Here is a 20,053-nt window from a genome sequence, read left to right as displayed (position 1 = left end):
CAGAGATGAAGTGTCCTTCTTGTGAGCCACAAGGGAAGTCTGAAGTATCGAAGTATTGTTCTTATCACATATCAAAGATGTGGACTTTCAACATGTCTTACTGATGATATTAACCTTGATCTTTAGGCCAAGTGGTGGAGGAGGTGCCTGAGGCAGAGGGCCGGACAGAGTGGGGTCCAGGGAGGGCAGAGGCGATCAATGGAGACCACCCTCCCCCACTGTCCACCTCTCCAGGACTCCGAAGGCAGCCCTTGAACAATGTGCTCCTAAAATTTTAAAAAGGGTTCTCCAGGAGTTCCCATCGTGGCACAGTGGTTAACAAACCCGACTAGGAACCATGAGGTTGCAGGGTCGATCCCTGGCCTCACTCAGTGGGTTAAGGATCCGGCGTTTCCATGAGCTGGGGTGTAGGCCGCAGATGTGGCTCAGATCCCTCGTTGCTGTGGCTGTGGTGTAGGCCGATGGCTACAACTCCGATTAGACCCCTAGCGTGGGAACCTCCATATGCCGCAGGTGCAGCCCTAGAAAAGACAAAAAAAAAAAAGGTTCTCCAGCGGGGGGCGTGCTCAGCAATCAGAATTGATTTCCCAACTCTGCGCAGCGACCCCCTCTTGCACCAGCCTTGGGAAGAGCGAGAGGATATGACGCCTGCAGCCGTCAGAGCTAAGCCTGACAAGCGACAGACCGGGGCAGGCCGCCCTCAGCTCCCGCTAGCCCCTGACGCAGGGCGGCCCACAAGCGTCAAAAACGCAGGCAGCATCGCGGGGAAGAGCCTCTAAGAGGCGGCTCAGCAGCCTCGCGAGAGTGAGGGGCGTGGCCAGTGCGGCTGCGCGAGCTCCAGGGGCGGCGGGGCGTGGGCGGGGCGTGGGCGGGGCTTTGGCCGCGCAGCGCCGGGGCGCCGGCCCTTGAGTGAGTCACGGAGGAGGCGGTTACTGCCTCCCGCTCTGCGGTAGTCGCCTGAGGCGTTGCATTTCTGCGGCGCGTCATGGCGACTCAGCAGAGGCCTTTCCACTTGGTGGTGTTTGGCGCCTCTGGCTTCACCGGCCAGTTCGTGACCGAGGAGGTGGCTCGGGAGCAGGTGTCCCCAGAGCGGCGCACCAGCCTGCCCTGGGCTGTGGCGGGCCGTTGCCGGGAGAAGCTGCAGCGAGTGCTGGAGCGGGCGGCCATGAAGCTGGGTAAAGGGGGCGCGCTGGTCGGGGGTTCGGACACGGGGCTCCCCCTGCCGCCAGCGCCACTCTCTCCCCGGAGCCCCCTTCTCAGGGCTGAGGGTTCTAGTCGCCTGAAATGAGCATTTCCTTAGCGGTGATGCTTCCCAAGCCCTGCTCGAGGCCAGGAGGAGGAGAGCAAAGCTTCAGGTTTTGTCCAAGCTTTGTTGCATTCCCTAAACTAAAAAAATGGATAAAGAATTAGCCCCTTGAATTTCTCCTTTGGCAGGAGGATCCTCAGAGGGGAAAGAGCTTGAATGTCTCCTTCTCTGCCCCTTCCCCTGTTAGAGCCCGGGGCACCTGGTGGTCTCTTGGTGTTTCCGTGGATACACAAGCAGAGAGAGCACTGGTCTCCCCGGGATGAATTTGTGCTCTCCCTTTGCCTTGTGTTTTGGAGATGGAAGAGAAAGCTTAAGAGTTTCACTGATAACATTGCTGTGGCATTGGTTTTTTGCTTATAAGAATTCTTCATCAGTCCCACTCTTCATCCAGAACCATTTTTAGGTGTTTTTGGCTTAGCACTTTACTTATTCTTGTGTCATTCATTCCATGTTTTTAATTGAGTGGTCTTTGTTTATGGTTGGTCCTATTCTAAGTGCTGGGAAGAGACACAGAGACCCTACCCTCGTGATCGGGCCGGTTGGTGGGGGGGAGGGAGCGAGGAGATCTCTGGTTTAGGAGTCAGTGGTCTTGAAACTTGGCTGTTAATTTTCCACCCGTTGTCTCCTGGTACAGACAAATAGCCCCTGGTGGAGTTCTGGTCATCCTTTGTTTTTCTCTTTAACCTGCATCTCACTTCCTTGGAATTGCATCCAGGGTCCTGTTTATGGTGGGAATTGTCACCACTTTGGCTGTGCAGAAGCTACCGTGTAGCCTAGACTCTCCTACACCTCTTCCTGTTGCCCCTAGGAAATACAGAATCTTGACCAAAGAGCTTTTTGGTCTTTCTTTACTTTTCCAAGAGAAGGACTTTCACTCTTAAAATAGACTCTTGCATTTCTTTTTCCTGTTGAACAAGTGTGTTGTCTAGTTATCTGTTTGTGGTGCTCAGGTCAAGTTTTGGCAGGAAGTACACCTTGAGCCCTGAAGCCTGCCTTCCTTAGGGTATGGATTCAGTTTATTCCCATTATCTGCTTAATCAGGAACCTGTGTGTTCGTGTGTAGACGGCTTTTCACCTGAGTCCCTGTTTGCCGTGTGGAGGTTGTTAACAACTATCCTCTCCCTCATACTCTTCTTGTCAGATGTAATTGTTGAATAGTTGATGAGAATCTACTTTTATAATTCTTTGTGGATTGGAAGTCCGCGCAGTCATCGACAAAGTATCTGAACAGTTGTAAAATCTTCACTTTGCAGCGTTTTCACATTCCTGATGTTAGATGTCCTTTTAAAGGTTAGTGATGGTTTTTTTAATAACTCTTAGTATTAACTGTTTTCCTCATGGTAGTTTCCTTTTTTCTACTAAGAACAGTTTTGTCTTTTGTTTTAGAGGGAGAGTCAGCTTTCAGTACATGCAGTAAGTTTGCCATCACTGGTTACTAGGAAAAGAAGATTTGGGAGATCACTACTATATCCGGATTTGCTTAACACAGTTTATTTCTGATTTTAGGAAGACCGACACTGCCGTCTGAAGTTGGAATAATAATTTGTGATATCACTAATCCAGCCTCACTTGATGAGATGGCTAAACAGGCAGCAGTTGTTCTCAATTGTGTTGGACCAGTAAGTAATCACCACTTCTTTTGTATCAGAACAAGGAATCTATTCATGTCTAGCAGAATGTGGTAGTTCCTGTTCCAGAGAAGCATAAGGGCAGGGGGCAGAAGACCTGATTCAGGGCCTTAACTCCATATGGGACGTGTTTCCTTCTCATAAGGAGCACATGGATATAAGCAAAGTCTTCTGAGAGAGAGAGAGAGACTCCAGGGGTGTGCTGGTTGAATTTAATGGTGACAGCTGTAACGGCCAAACTTTGTTTCTTGTACTGCATGCCCCTTAAGTAAAACAGTTTGACCCTGTGCCCCAAATATACTTTTTATGTATCTTTACATTACATTTGGGATTACTGTTCCAGGCTATATGTTAAGTACATGTACAAAGAAAGAGATCCAAAAAGGAGTCATTCCTTGATTCAGTGTTCATTGGTTGTTACACGTATACGGCTGTAGTCTGGAGACATCGTGGGAATAAAACAAAATCGCTCGTGGAGCTTGCTGTCTGTTGAGGGAGACCAGTAAGGTTATGACAGTCGGTACATGACCAGTGCTCTGAACTCTAGAACAGGGAGAGCAGATAAGGAGAGGGGCACATCAGTCTCTTGTTAGACGGGTGGCCCGGGAAGGTCTGTGTGAAGTCCTGAGTTTATACCGGGAGCCACAGGTAAGGCAGCCTCACCGGTCAGCAGATCTGGAGATAGAGGTTGAAAGTCCTCGGGAGACCTGTTGGAGTTGAAATGGAGGGAGTAGGTAAGAATTTCCAGGGAGAAGGGTGGGCGGCGGCGGCTGTGGGGGCAGTTGTCCACGTCAGAATCCCCCGTGAGGCTCCTGGAACACGCAGGTGTCTGGAGTCTCCCCCAGACAAGGTTTGACTGGAGGGGGTTGGGGTGGGACTGAGTAACCGGCATGTTGAACGAGCGGCCCAGGTGATTCGAACCCAGTGGACTCCTGACCAGCCTGAGATATTTGGAGGTAGAATAACCAAGAGAAAGGCCAAAATCTCTAAATGCGTTTCAGACGGTGATGTGTCAAAATCACCGGATCTGATCCATTGAGTACACAAAATAGAGCTTTGACTTGTATTCATTTTAATCGCAACTGTATTTCCATTTTATGTGTTTAACCTGTGTGTCGTATCAGTAGAGTCGTTCATGTAAGTGATTTGTAAACCGATTCACATAGCTGGTAGATGAGGGAATTAGGATGTGGACCTGGGTCTTACTGCCTTGAAAGCCCTTGTTTGTTCCTTGGCACTGCATTGCTTCAGCAGTTTGATGTGGTTGGTGGAGGAGGGCCCAGAACTGAAACACATCTGCTCTTCTTGAGGAGGAGGAGGAGGCTATGGAGTCAGGTGGAGAGGAGGCTGTTTGACCTCCTGGAAAGGGTCCTTGCAGTGCCCTTTCTTTTCTTTGCAGTGTCCCTGTACTTGTTGGTTTCTTTTTTTGCTTTTTGTTTCGGGCTGCCCCCGCATGTGGAAGTTCCCAGACTAGGGTCGAATCGGAGTTGCAGCTGCTGGCCTGCACCACAGCCACAGCAACGCCGGATCCTTAACCTACTGAGTAAGGCCAGTGTTTGAACCTGTGTCTTCATGGATGCTAGTCGGATTTGCTTCTGCTGTACCACAACGGGCACTCCCTTTTAGCTGTTTCTTTTGAAGGCTAGAAGAAACGGATGATCTCCTTTCTCCATCTTATGCTTTGAGGAGTGAGAGAAGCAGAGGAGTTTGTGCTGCTCCTTAGCCTGCCCTCACAAATGGAAAAATGCCTCCTGCTTCCTTTGAAATGGAACTGACTCTCATATATTATTACATAATAACTTTTTATTTTTAATAACTTGAGTTTGAGCAAGAAATAATTTGGGAGATTCAAAATCGATTATGATACATACTGGAGTTCCCATTGTGGCTCAGCGGGTTAAGAACCCGACTAGTATCCCTAAGAATGTGTGTTCCATCCATCCTTGGCCTTGCTCAGTGGGTTAAGGATCTGGGGTTGCCGCAAGCCACGGTGTAAGTTGTGGATGTGACTCACATCTGGCATGGCTGTGGTGTAGGCTGGCAGCTGCAGTTCCCCCCCCCCCCCCAAATAGTACAGACTCAAAATATCTACTCCGGCCAATATTAAACATATCCCCTCCAAGCCTTCCCTTGTCCAGTTTTTCTTTATTTTGGCGGGTAGTGCTATTAGTTGTCGGTCTCCATGAGCAGCTACTCAGGAAGTCCAGTGATTTCTGTCTTTGAAGTACGTCTCATCCTTAGTCCAGCCTTTGCCTTCCTTCATTTCTTACCTGCCGGGAGTTTGGGTTTCCAATACCACGGATTGAGTGATGTGTCTGCTGTAATCTTTGACCTCTATCCCATTGAAAATCCTCCAGGAGGGCCTAGTCCTGCCGAAAAGATCATTCAGTCTTGAGAACGTGATACACAGGGTTGTTCCGGATCTGGCCCATGTGTTTCTTTCCAGACCCCTTCCTTACCACTCCCCTCTGGGCTGCTCTCTGGTTTGGGTATCCGGACCAGCCCACCCCTCTCTTTTTTGCACTTTTACATACAGTTTTTCCTTTATTTGGATTTTCTTTTCCCTGGCAAATCCTACTGTTCTTCCAAATTCAACTCCCATCATCTCTTCTCTAAAACTTCGGTGTGTTTTCAGTTGGAGGTAAGCACACATTCCTCTGTCGTTCTGTCATGTCTGTATTTATACTGTGAGGGTCAGTGTATTGCAGTTCTTTTCTCATTTTCAGTTTAGGCTGCTTTCTTAATATTTGATAGCTGAATAACCAAGACTGTGCTTCCAAAATTCAGTTGATATTCTTTCACTTGCTAAGTAAGAGGAAACTGTTGGTTTGTTTTTATTATTCCCCCAGTACCGATTTTATGGAGAACCTGTCGTAAGAGCATGTATTGAAAATGGAGCTAGCTGTATTGACATCTGTGGAGAACCTCAGGTATGTAAAATGAAACAGAAAGAACAGAATTAACAGTGCATCTTTCTGTTCCAGTGAAAAATATTTAGTGTAATTTTGCAGATATATTTTAGCAGCTGATGACTACTCCCTAGCATTTAGAGATGGAATTTCATTGAAAGCATGGTGGTATGATTTTAGCTTCAGTTTCCTTTCCTCCAACTACATTTATCTCAAGTCCTTTGTATATAGAATGTGTTGGGTTTTATAGCCACTGTGTGCTGTAAACAGAATTCATGAAAATCAAACTTGCTCAGAGTCATGCAACTCGTAAATAGAAAAACTAGGACTTGAATTGAGGTTTGCCTGCCTGCAGGAAGTGCAGTGTTCATAAGCCCTGAGCTACACTGCCTGCTTTATAAGTGTAACCGTATATGTCCCTAGAATCTCTCCTGACTCCCCTCATCAGTGTGCCATCAGAATGTATGTTTAGAGCTTATCAGTTGGTGGTGTATATTGGAAAGTGTAGGAACATGTAAATCACCAAGACTGATACGAGAAGAGGAATAAAACATGAAGCAAAGAGGACCCCTTCCTTTCCTCCCTCTTGATTTTGTGTGCATAGAGCAGGTCTCTAATGATGTGCATCTGCATCCTGGGATGTGGGGTAACTTTGGTTGCATGATTTATATTTTTCAGAGTAAGTATTGTTTTCCATGTAAAAGTCATTCTAAAAAATGAATTAAGTCAGATCAGCATATCTCCTTCACCACCTGGAACGTGGTAGGTCTGTTTGCTGAATAACTGTCAAATATTCTGACAGTTAATGTTTTGCCGCAGAGTCATTTTGGTTAGCGTTTTCAAAGTTTAATTGCATTGTTCGTAAAGGCAAATCATAATATTGGTCTGGATGTTTCTGTGTAACTCTGATTCAGATCTTTTGTCTTGACTCTTTAGTTTCTAGAACTAATATATTGGAAGTATCACGAGAAAGCTGCAGAAAAAGGGGTTTATATCATTGGAAGCAGTGGCTTTGACTCCATTCCAGCAGATATGGGAGTAATATTTACCACAAATAAAATGAATGGTAATTATTGATCAGTAAGCATTCATGCAGTTTAAAATAGGCTTCATGTCTGTAATTGTGATAAACTCTGCTTGGGAAAAGACTCAAAACTCTAAGTGGGTAACAAGCTTTGTTTTTAATATAACTGTCCTTGTTAGGAAATGCTATTCACACTATTGTTTTGGAAGCATGGTTAGTATTATAAGTGTTCTAAAGTCAGGATTATCCATTGTTTGAATTTGGTTGCAGTCATAGCTATAAAATTTCTGAAAAAATTTTGGCAGGCATTATAAATTCAAACTTGCTTTGTTTAGGAATTAATACATCTTAAAGTATAATTTATATAGATACTTAATTAGAAGGTGTTAATCTTTTTAAGCCACAGAGCTAGAAAGTATTGAACAAAGTTTTTTACATCTTTTTTATTTCATCTGTAAAATGGAGACACTAAGAATGAAAAAAATCACTAATATAGTAAAACAATAGAAGTTATTTATTTATTTATTTTTTTGTCTTTTTGCCATTTCTTGGGCCACTCCCGCGGCATATGGAGGTTCCCAGGCTAGGGGTCTAACTGGAGCTGTAGCCACCGGCCTACGCCAGAGCCACAGCAACATGGGATCTGAGCCGAGTCTTCGACCTACACCACAGCTCACAGCAACGCCGGATCGTTGACCCACTGAGCAAGGGCAGGGATCGAACCCGCAACCTCATGGTTCCTAGTTGGAGTTGTTAACCACTGTGCCACGACGGGAACTCCAACAATAGAAGTTATTAATCTCATGCATGTATAAAAATTGTCCAAGAGTTCCTACTGTGGGGCAGCAGGAGTGGTGGTGTCTCTGTAGCACCAGGATGCAGGTTTAGTTCCTGGCCTGGAACAGTGGGTTAAAGGATCCAGTGTTGCTGCAGCTGCTGCATAGGTCGCAGCTGTGTCTCAGACCTGATCCCTGGCCCAGGAACTCCATGTGCCGTGGGATGGCCAAAAAAGAAAAAACAAATAGTATCCATTTAGAAAATGACCTGGGATTTCTTCTATGGTGCTTTGGTGAAGGATCTGCATTGTCACTGCAGCAGCTCGGCTCACTGCTGTGGTTCGGGTTCAGTCCCTGGCCCAGGAGTGTTGCAAATGCAGCTAAAAAACAAACAACCCCCCCCCAAAAAAAAAACAAAAGAACAACAAAAAAAGAAAATGACCTGAAACAAGTACAGTTCTGTATAAACCATCATAGAGTTTAAAAAGATGGAAAGTGTTCCAGTTTATATTAAAAAGGTAACTCTGAAGCCAAAGTTCAGGAAGGGTAACACATGTGTACCCCCCACCCCACGCTCACTCACACTCCCTACACACACTCAGTCACACCCACAGGCAAAATAGAAAACTATATATCAGCCTTGCTTGTGAAGCTAGTAGCAAAAAGAGAATGCTAAGTAGAGTTTTAATAAATACCCAATGACCTTTTGAAAGAATAATATATGAACACCAAGGTTTATTAGGAAGTTACATAATCATCACTTTAGAACCTCAAAGGCAAAAATCTTAATGCCCATTTCAATAAATGAATTGAAAATTCATGGCATTTACTGATTTTAGATTTTTAGAAACTGAGGAATAGCATACTGTGTTAACACAATGAATGTCAAAAAGCAATAGCCAACGTCAAATCTTAATGCCCATTTCAATAAATGAATTGAAAATTCATGGCATTTACTGATTTTAGATTTTTAGAAACTGAGGAATAGCATACTGTGTTAACACAATGAATGTCAAAAAGCAATAGCCAACGTCACACATAATGATGAAACGCTAGAACCATTTCCAATGAGAAGAAGGCTGTGAATTGAATATCTTAAAATATTTATTTAGTCCTCTCATCCATGGATCTGGTATTTTCCATTTATTAATCTATTAAAAATCTCTACTTACAAAGTTTAGAATTTTTTTCATGATGGCCCTAACATGTTTTTTATTGAAGTTATTCTTAAATATTTAATAGTTTTTATTTTGAATAGATTCTTTTTTATTAAGGGAGAAATATTTAAGATTTTATTTATTAAAATTTTTTTTTTTTTTTTTGCATTTCAGGGCCACCCCTGCAGCATATGGAGGTTCCCAGGATAGGGGTCAAATCAGAGCTGTAGCCACTGGCCTCCACCACAGCCACAGCAAGGTCAGATCTGAGCCGCATCTGCGACCTACACCACAGCTCAAGGCAATGCCGGATCCTTAACCCACTGGGTGAGGCCAGGGATCGAACCTGCATCCTCATGGATACGAGTCAAATTTGTTTCCACTGAGCCACAGTGGGAACTCCTAAGATTTGTTTTAAAGCTTTTTTTTTTTTTTTTTTTTTAACATACTAAAATGTAAGAGGCAGCATTTTAACAAATACTTCATCTCGTATTTGATGCAGGTGGTTCACATTTTATACACACTGCTTTAGGTGGGGTATGTTCTTTCTGTATGTAGGGTCAGATCACAGAGCCATATGTCAAGGCCACATTCTCTTCCCAACCCTCAGAATCATCTTCAATAAGTTAGACTCTAATGATGTAGTCTTGAATTTTGTCAGTGCTGGACAAGGGATGTTTATGTGGCTTCAGTTCTTTTCTGCTTTAACGTCATTGTTAATGACATGATCATTAGTTACCTTGCTCCCAGGGTCACCTTTCTAAGGCCCCCCTGTTTTAATTTTCTGTTGGAATTAAAACGCGGTTGGAGTTCCCCGTGTGGCACAGTGGAAACGAATCCGACTAGGAACCATGAGGTTATGGGTTCAATCCCTGGCATCGCTGAGTGGATTAAGGATCCAGCATTGCTGTGAGCTGGGGTGTAGGTCGCAGATGCGGCTTGGATCTGTCATTGCTGTGACTGTGGTGTAGGCCAGTAGCTGTAGCTCCAATTCGACCCCCAGCCTGGGAATCTCCATATGCGGCAAGTGTAGCCCTAAAAAGCAAAAAAACCACAAACAAACAAACAAACAAAAAAACTAGGAATAATGTCTTCTAAGAAATTGATATATTTTATTTTATCAGATTTTGAGAATTAGCTAGCCCATTATGTTTTTCTTTTGTCTTCTGCTCTCAGTAAGCTCAAAGATTAAATACTTAACTACTGTACATATATACTAGTCCTCATGGTTAATATCACTGATCTCTCCCCATTTTTCTGGCCTTGGTTTTCTGTTTTTATGTTTTACTCATTATAATTTATTTCATTTAAACAGCTCTAAGTATTTTGTTTGCCAGCACAAAGGCTCGTTTTGGTACATCTGTACATCCATTGTAAATCACTACCAGTGAGTCTTCTTGAAAACTCTCAGATTGGAAAATAGAATAATTGCCATAGATGCAGTTTTGAGAACTGATGGCCTTCTAGAGTAAATGAACTGAAATTCTTGCACTATTGGAAGAGATTGTTAGCCTTGTGAGTTTGACTCCTAGAAAAGATTTTGTCAGTGGCAGGTAGTCTTTTTCTGGCTTTAGCTGCTTCCTAAGTCTGTTTACAATAACCTAATAATAATGTTATACAGAGATTTTTCTGATTCTATCAGCTGTAGGTTTAACAAAAATGTTAAATGAACAGAAATAGCTTATTATTGTTTTTCCAGGTTAATAGATTTTTATTTGATTTTACTTTTACCGTTTTCCTCCTCTTTCAGGTACACTGACTGCTGTGGAAAGTTTTCTGACTCTACATTCAGGACCTGAGGTTAGTTTTTGTTTGCCACATGTTTTCTACGTTAATATTTAAAACATTTTGGAAATAACAGATGCTTGGTAAAAAAAGTTTAAGGCGTTCCCGTCGTGGCACAGAGGAAATGAATCTGACTAGGAAGCATGAGGTTGCAGGTTCAATCCCTGGCCTCGCTCAGTGGGTTAAGGATCTGGCATTGCTGTGAGCTGTGATGTAGGTCGCCGACGTGGCTCGGATCTGGCGTTGCTGTGGCTGTGGTGTAGGCTGGCGGCTACAGGTCCGATTGGACCCCTCGCCTGGGAACCCCCATATGCTGTGGGTGTGGCCCTAAAAAGAAAAAAGACAAAAAAAAAAGTTTCGATTAAATTGTACATATAGTTGTAATTTTTAATGTGTGAAAGCCACTTTAATTTTTTCTTTTTGTTTTTTTCTTTTTAAAAATTTTAAATTATAGTTGATTTAGAATGTCCTTTCAATTTCTGCTGTACAGCAAAGTGACCCAGTCATATATAATATACACATTCCTTTTCTTACATTCTCCTCCATCATGTGCCATCACAAGTAATTAGATACAGTTCCCTGTGCTATATTGCAGGATCTCATTGCTTGGTCACTCCAAATGCGACAGTTTGCATCTGCTAACCCCAAATGCCCAGTCCATCCCATTCCCTCCTCCTCGGCAACCACAAGTCTGTTCTCCAAGTCAATGAGTTTGTTCCTTTTCTGTAGATAGGTTCATTTGTGCCGTATGTTAGATTCCAGATATAAGTGATATCATATGGTATTTGTCTTTCTTTTTCTGACTTACTTCACTTAGTGTGAGAGTCTCTGGTTCTATCGATGTTGCTGCAAATGACATTCTTTTGTTCTTTCTTATGGCTGAGTAGGATTCCATTGTGTGTAAGTACCACATTCCAATCCGTTCATCTGTCGATGAACTTTTAGGTTGTTTCCATGTCTTGGCTATTGTGAATGGTGCTGCAGTGGACACAGGGATGTGTGTATGTTTTTTTTTATGTGTGTGCGTGTGTCTTTTTCTAGGGCCACACCTGTGGCATATGGAGGTTCCCAGGCTTGGGGTCTAATCGGAGCTGTAGCTGCCGGCCTGCACCACAGCCACAGCAACTCAGGATCCAAGCCATGTCTGAGACCTACACCACAGCTCCCGGCAATACCAGATCCTTAACCCACTGAGCGAGGCCATGGATCAAACCTGCAACCTCATGGTTCCCAGTCGGATTCATTAACCACTGAGCCATGTTGGGAACTCCGCATGTATCTTTTTCAATGAAAGTTTTGTCTTGATATCTGCCCAGGAATGGGACTTCTGGATCATATGTTAGTTCTAGATTTAGTTTTCTTCCATACTGTTTTCCATAGTGGTTGTACAAATTTACATTCCCATCAGCAGGGTAGGAGGTTTCCCTTTTCTCTACACCCTCTCCAGCATTTGTTATTTGTAGACTTATTAATGATAGCCATTCTGACTGGTGTGAAGTGGTACCTCATTGTAGCTTTTTTTTTTTCCCCTCATTGTAGTTTTGATCTGCATTTCTCTAAAATGTCGAGCATTTTTTCTTGTGCCTGTTGGCCATCCAGACGTCTTCTTTGGAGAAGTGTCTCTTCAGGTCTTCTGCCCATTTTTCAGTTGGGTTGTTTGGGTTTTTTTTTGTTGTTGAGTTATATGAATAGTTTGTATATTTTGGAGATTAAGCCCTTGTCGGCTGCGTGGTTTGCAACTATTTTCTCCCATTCTGTAGATTGTCTTTTTGTTTCTGTTATGGTTTCCTTTGCTGTGCAAAAAGCTTTTCAGTTTGATTAGGTCCAGCTGGTTTCTTTTTGGTTTTATTTCTGTTGCCTGAGGAGGCTGACCTGAGAAAACATTTGTTGGTTGATGTCACAGAATGTTTTGGCTATGTTCTTTTCTAGGAGTTTGATGGTGTCTTGTGTTATGTTTAAGTCTTTAAATCATTTGGAGTTGACTTTTGTTCATGGTGTGAGGGTGTGTTCTAGTTTCACTGATGTACATGCAGCTCTCTGGTTTTGCCAGAACCACTTGGTAAAGAGACTATCTGTTTCCCCTTTAATATTCTTGCCTCCTTTGTTGAAGATTAATTGACCATAGGTGTCTGGGTTCATTTCTGGGTTCTCTATTGTTCTACTGGTCTGTATGTCTGTTTTGGGACCATTACTACACTGTCTTGATGACTGGAGCTTTGTAAGGTCTGAAGTCTGGGAGAGTTATGCCTCCAGCTTGGTTTTTGTTCCTCCAGATTGCATTGGCAATTCTAGGTCTTTATAGTTCCATATAAACTTTTGGATTGTTTGTTGTAGTTCTGTGAAAAATGTCATGGGTATTTTGAGAGGCATTGCATTGAATCTGTAGATTGCTTTGGGTAGTATGGCCATTTTAATGATATTACTTCTTCTAATTTAGAAGCATGGAATATTTTTCTATTTCTTTGAATCCTCCTTTTATTTCTTTGAGGAATGTTTGATAGTTTCACCTCCTTAGTCAGATTTATTCCTAGATTTATTAATTTTTGGGGTGTGTGTGATTTCAAATGATGTTGTATTTTTATATTCCTTTTCTAATATTTCATTGGTAGTATCCAGAAATGCAAGTGATTTCTGAATGTTAATCTTGTATTCTGCTGCTTTGCTGAATTTGTTGAGCAGTTTGACTGGTTTTTGTGTGGACTCCTTAGGGTTTTCCATATATAGTATCATGTCATCTATGTAGAGTGACAGGTTTAGCTCTTCTCTTCAAATCTGGATATGTTTCACTTCTTTTGTTTGTCTAATTGCTGTGGCTAGGACTTCCAATACTATGTTGAACAAAAGTGGTGAGAGTGGGCATCCTTGTCTTAGTCCAGATTTGAATGGGAAGGCTTTCAGCTTTTCCCATTGAATATTATGTTGGCTGTGGGTTTGTCATAAATGGCTTTGATTATGTTAAGGCTTGGTAAGAATTTTTATCAGGAATGGGTGTTGGACTTTGTCAAATGCTTTTTCGGCATCTATTGAGATGATCCTATGGTTTTTTGACTTTTCTTTTGTTAATGTGGTGTATGACATTGATTTGTGTGTGTTGAACCATCCTTGTGAACCTGGGATGACTCCTACCTGGTCATGGTGTGCGATCTTTTGTATATGCTGTTGCATTCAGTTGGCTAAAATTTTGATGAAAATGTTTGCATCTATATTCATCAAGGATACTGGCCTGTAATTTTCTTGGTAGTAACTTTGTCTGGTTTGGGTGTTAGGGTGATGGTGGCTTTCTGGAATGTCTTTGGGAGTGTTCCTTCTTCAGCCTTTTGGAAAAGTTTAAGGAGGATGGGTATAGGTTCTGTGTGTGTTTGGTAGAATTTGTCCGTGAAGCCATCTGGTCGTGGACTTTCTTTGGTAGGGAGTGTTTTTATGACATACTCCATTTCATTTCTAGTGATGGGGTCTGTTCAGTTGATCTGTTTCTTTCTTTTTTTTTTTTTTTTTGTCTTTTGTCTTTTGTTGTTGTTGTTGTTGCTATTTCTTGGGCCGCTCCCGCGGCATATGGAGGTTCCCAGGCTAGGGGTTGAATCGGAGCTGTAGCCACCGGCCTACGCCAGAGCCACAGCAATGCGGGATCCGAGCCGCGTCTGCGACCTACACCACAGCTCACGGCAACGCCGGATCGTTAACCCACTGAGCAAGAGCAGGGACCGAACCCGCAACCTCATGGTTCCTAGTCGGATTCGTTAACCACTGCGCCACGACGGGAACTCCTGATCTGTTTCTTTTTGATTGAGTGTTGGCGGGCTGTAAGTCTCTAGAAAGTTTTCCATTTCTTCGAGGGTGTCCAATTTGTTGGTGTACAATTGATAGTATTCTCTTATGGTTTTGGATTTCTGTAGTATCCTTTGAGATTTCTCCTTTTTCTTTTCTTATTTTGTTTGAGTTCTTGCTTTCTCTTCTTGGTGAGCCTGCCCAGATGTTTGTCAATTCGGTTTACCCTTACAGAGAACCAGGTGTGGTTTTACTGATTTTTTCTATTGTGTTTTAACTCTCTCGTGTTGATTTTCTCTCTGATCTTTATGATTTCCTTGCTTCTGCTGACTTTAGGTTTTGTTTGTTGTTCTTTTTCTAATTCATTTAGGTGGTGTGTTAAGTTTTCAATGTGAGATCTTTCTTCTTTTTTGAGGAAGGCTTGTATTGCTATGAACTTCCTTCTAAGAACTGCTTTTGTGGCATCCTGTAGATTTTGATGGGTTGTGTTTTCATTATCATTTGTCCTGAGGTCTTTTAACTTGCATTTTGATTTCCCCATTGACCCACTGGGTTTTTTCGTAGCATGTTGTTTCATCTCCATGTAGTCATTTTTTTCTCATTTCTTTACCTGTGGTTGATGTCTAGTTTCATGCCATTGTGGTCAGAGGAGATACTTGCAATAATGTCTATACTCTTACATTTGTTGAGGTTAGTTTTGTGCCCTAGTATGTGGTCACTCCTTGAAAATGTTCTGTGTGCACTTGAAAAGAATGTATATTGTGATTTTTTTGGATGTAATGTTCTGAAGATGTCAATTAAGTCTAACTTTTCTGTTGCATCATAGGATTTCTGTTGCCGTATTGATCTTCTGTCTAGAGGATCTGTCCATTGATGTGAATGGGGTATTGGAAGTCTTCTACTGTTACTGTATTCCCATCATTTTCTCCTTCTATGTCTGTTAGTATTTGTAGTATGTATCTGGGTGCTCCTATATCAGGGGCATATATTGACAAGTGTAATATCCTCTTATTGAATGGATTCTGTTATCACTAAATGGTGTCCTTCTTTTTCTTTATGGGCCTACGTTTTAAAGTCTCTCTTGTCTGATAGGAGTATTGCAACTCCCGCTTTCCTGTTTTTTCCATTTGCTTGAAATAGCTTTTTCCAACCACTCACTTTCAAACCAGATGTGTCCTTTGCCATAAGGTGAGTCTCTTGTAGGTAGCATGTCATACAGGCTCTTGTGTTTTTATTCAGTCTGCCACGCTATGTCTTTTGATTGGAGCATTCAGGCCATTGACATTTACGGTAATTGTCAATGAGTATGTATTTATCGCCATTTTAAACCTTGTTTACCAGTTGATTCTCTGTTTTTCTTTGTTCCTTTCTTTTTTGGATTGGATGATTTCCTTTTATTGTCTGCTTGTGTCCTCTTCTTTTTAGTTTTTGTGACTGTATTGTTTGGTTTTGACTTGTGGTTGCCCTGTTGTTCAGTTATGTTAACCCCTTCCTATATCTGCTTGCCTGATAGTCATATAGGCTCCAACACATTCTAAAAAAAAAAAAAAAAAAGAGTCTAGATTTTCTTTTTCCTTCCCCACATTGTATGATTTTGAAGTCCCTTTTAAACATCTTCATGTTTGTCCTTTTGCTATTCCTTGTGTTTATCATCACTTTTATAGTAGGTTTTTTTTTTTCCTCCCTTTTAGATCTGTATACTGGCTTATTTAAGTGATTTCTCTCCAATTGTGATTTCTTCCATCTATTTCTTCTTTTTTTATTTAGAGAAGCCCTTTCAGTATTTCTTGGAGAATGGGTTTCGTATTGCTGTACTCTTAGCTTTTGTTCGTCGGAGAAAAACTGTATTTCTCCTTGGATTTTAAATGATTTTAAATGATATTCTTCCTGGGTAGAGTATTCTAGGCTGCAAATGTTTCCCTTTTAGAACTTCGAGTATGTCTTGGCACTCTCTTCTGCCCTGTATTGTTTCTATAGAGGAATGAGCTGATAGCATTATGGTGCTTCCCTTATAATTAACTCTTTGTTTTTCTCTTGCTGCTTTTTTTTTTTTTTTTTTTTTTGGCATTTCTTGGGCTGCTCCCACGGCATATGGAGGTTCCCAGGCTAGGGGTCTAATCGGAGCTGTAGCCACCAGCCTGTGCCAGAGGCACAGCAACGCAGGATCCAAGCCGCGTCTGCAACCTACACCACGGCTCACGGCAACGCCGGGTCCTTAACCCACTGAGCAAGGGCAGGGATCTAACCCGCAACCTCATGGTTCCTAGTCGGATTCGTTAACCACTGCGCCACGACGGGAACTCCTGTTTTGTTTTGTTTTTATTGCTCACTGGTAGCATATGGAAGTTCCTGTGCCAGGGATTGAATCTGAGCTGCAGCTTCTATTGTTGCCAAAGCTGCAGCAACACCAGATCCTTTAACCTACTGTGCATAGCTGGGGATTGAAGCTATGCCTCTGCTGCATCTAAGCTTCTACATTCAGATTCTTAACCCACTGCACCACAACAGAAACTCCTTGATTTCTCAGGAACAATGACCAGAGTTTGTATATGAAATGATATAGAAGATTTGGCAAGGAAGTTCCCATTGTGGCTCAGTGGTAACAACCCAACTAGTATTCATAAGGATGCAGGTTTGATCCCTGGCCTCACTCATCGGGTTAAGGATCCGGCATTGCCATGAACCATGGTGTTCCTCACAGACGCGGCTCAGATCTGGCGTTGCTGTAGTGTTGGCTGACAGCTGCAGCTCTGATTTGACTGCTTGCCTGGGAGCTTCCTTATGCCACAGGTGTGGCCCTAAAAAGAAAAAAAAAAAAAAAGAAAGAAAGAAAAAAGAACGAGAAGAAGATTAGTCCAGTATTTGGTCATTTGGTCATTCTTGAGCCAGTCATTGTGACTGGAGTAATGGAGTGATCAGATTGCCCAGGCCTGGGTCATGAGCCTATGCCTCTGGAGAGGAGATCATAGGGCCAAGCCCTTCTAACAAATTCCAAGTAGGAAAGAGAGTTTTATAAGCAGAAAATGGAGTAGGCTTCCAGGGAATTAGTGCAGGACTGACAACAAACTTGATGTCCACTGCAGGGAGATAGTGAGAAAATAGGTAGAGCTAGAAAAGAGCCTTCTTTTGAAAGAGCAGCAGGAGATGATCTATAAATAGGAAGTGATAATAGTATGTCCGTGTGGTCAATATGAGGATTAAATTAGTCAATGAATATAAATCCCAACAGTATTTGGCACTATAATACTAGAAATCAACAACAAGAAAATAATTGCAAAAAACACAAACTCCTAGAGGCTAAACAATATGCAACTGAACAACCAGTGGATGACTGAATAAATCAAAGAGGAAATCAAACAATATGTATAGACAGATGAAAATGAAAACACAAAAATCCAAGAACTATGGGATTTACCAGAAGCAGCACTTAGAGGGAAGTTTATAGCAATACAAGCCTACCTGAAGAAAAAAGAAAATTCTCAAACAACCTAACCTTACACTTAAAGCAAGTAGGAAAAGAAGAAAATCAAAATCCAAATTGAGTAGAAGGAAAGAAATCATTAATATCAGAGTAGAAAGGAGTTGCTGTCGTGGCGCAATGGAAGTGAATCCAACTAGGAACCATGAGGTTTCAGGTTCGATCCCTGGCCTCGTTCAGTGAGTTAAGGATCCAGTGTTGCCATGAGCTATGGTGTAGGTTGTAGATGTGGCTTGATCCTGTGTTTGCTGTGGCTGTGGTGTAGGCCAGTGGCAACAGCTCCGATTAGACCCCTAGCCTGGGAACCTCCATATGCTGTGGGTGTGGCCCTAAAAAGCAAAAAAAAAAAAAAAAGCGAAAAACAAAAAAACAAAACAAAACAAAATCCCAAACTCAGAGTAGAAATACATGAATTAGAAAGGAAGAGGAGTTCCCGTCGTGGCGCAGTGGTTGACGAATCCGACTAGGAACCATGAGGTTGCGGGTTCGATCCCTGCTCTTGCTCAGTGGGTTAACGATCCGGCGTTGCCGTGAGCTGTGGTGTAGGTTGCAGATGCGGCTCGGATTCCGAGTTGCTGTGGCTCTGGCGTAGGCCAGTGGCTACAGCTCCGATTCAACCCCTAGCCTGGGAACCTCCATGTGCCGCGGGAGCGGCCCAAGAAATAGCAACAATAACAACAACAACAATAAAGACAAAAAGACAGAAGACAAAAAAAAAAAAAAAAAAAAAGAAGAAAACAGTAGAAAAATCAGTGAAACTAAAAGCTGGTTCTTTGAAAAGGTCAACAGAATGGATAAACACTTTTCCAGACTCATCAGGGAAAAAAGGACTCAATAAAATAAGAAATAAGAAAGGAGATGTTACAGTGGACATCGCAGAAATACAAAGAATCATAAGAGACTGCTATAAGCAACTATAAGCCAGTAAAACGGACAACCTAGAAGAAGCGGACAGACTCTTAGGTACAGCGTTCCAAGACTAAACCAGAAAGAAAAAGAAAAAAGTGTACAGACCATTCACAAGTACTGAAATTGAAACTATGATTTAAAAACTTCCAACAAAGGGTTCCTTTTGTGGCTTAGTGCTTAACGAATCCGACTAGGAACCATGAGGTTGCGGGTTTGATCCCTGCCCTTGCTCAGTGGGTCAAGAGTACAGCATTGCCGTGAGCTGTGGTGTAGGTTGCAGATGTGGCTCGGATCCCCTGTTGCTGTGGCATAGGCTGGTGGCTACAGCTCCGATTAGACTCCTAGCCTGAGAATCTCCATGTGCCACAGGAGCGGTGCTACAAAAGGCCAAAAAAAAAAAAATAAAAAATAAAAAAATAAAAACTTTTAAGAAAAGTCGAGATGGTTTCACAGGCAAATTTTATCAAAAATTTAGAGAAGAGTTAACTTCTATTCTTCTGAAACTGCTCCCAAAAATTTCAGCAGAAAGAACACTCCTAAATTCATTTTATGAGGCCACAATCACCCTGATGCCAAAACCAGACCAAGATACTACAAAAAAAGAAAATTACAGGCCAATATCACTGAACATAGATGCAAACATCCTTAACAAAATACTAGCAAACCAAATCCAACAATACATTAAAAGGATCATACACCATGATCAAGTGGGATTTATTCCAGAGAGGCAAGGATTCTTCAATATCTGCAAATCAATCAGTGTGATATACCACAATAACAATTTGAAGTATAGAATCCATAGGGGATCATTTCAAAAGATGCAGAAAAAGCTTTTGGCAAAACCCAACACCCATTTATGATCAAAACTCTCCAGAAAGTGGGCATAGAGGGAACCTGTGTCAACATATTAAAGGCCATATGTGACAAACCCACAGCTAACATCATTTTCAGTTGTGAAAAGCTGAAGAATTCCCACTACGACAGGAATATCCACTCTTGCCACTGTTATTGAACATAGTTTTTGAAATCCTAGCTATGGCAACTGGAGGAAAAGAAATAAAAGGAATCCAAATTGGAAGAAAAGTAAAACTGTCACTCTTTGCTGATGAAATGATACTGTACATAGAAAATCCTAAAAAGGCCACCAGAAAACTGTTAAAGCTTATCATTGAATTTGGTAAAGTTGCAGGATACAAAATTAATACACAGAAATAAATTGCATTTCTATATACTAATCATAAAAGATCAGAAAATGAAATTAAGGAAACAGTCCCTTTTCCCATCATATTAAAATACCTAGGAATAAACCTACCTAA

The 20,053-nt window shown here is 42.1% G+C and overlaps 1 protein-coding gene across 5 annotated transcripts in view; it reads left to right on the top strand.

Moving 5' to 3' along the window:
* Positions 1–903: 903 nt before the first annotated feature.
* Positions 904–20,053, top strand: part of SCCPDH (saccharopine dehydrogenase (putative)) — a 58,812-nt gene continuing 39,662 nt past the window's right edge. For 2 of the 5 annotated variants that reach the window (XR_014817068.1, XR_014817067.1), the window contains exons 1-5: positions 904–1,175; positions 2,813–2,925; positions 5,784–5,864; positions 6,780–6,909; positions 10,551–10,600. Coding sequence is in view for 2 of the 5 variants with exons in the window: in NM_001244389.1 (NP_001231318.1) it covers positions 986–1,175; positions 2,813–2,925; positions 5,784–5,864; positions 6,780–6,909; positions 10,551–10,600 (564 nt within the window). In the remaining 3 variants the exon portion in view is untranslated. 5 annotated transcript variants of the gene reach the window in all.

Source organism: Sus scrofa, chromosome 10, assembly GCF_054392235.1.
Source record: "Sus scrofa isolate SSC_HxYL_T2T_F1_AM1 chromosome 10, Sscrofa_HxYL_maternal_Yorkshire_Landrace_v2.0, whole genome shotgun sequence".
Classification (NCBI taxonomy): domain Eukaryota; kingdom Metazoa; phylum Chordata; class Mammalia; order Artiodactyla; family Suidae; genus Sus; species Sus scrofa.
Note: the sequence above shows the minus strand (reverse complement) of the source record. Positions and strands in the feature narration are given on the sequence as shown.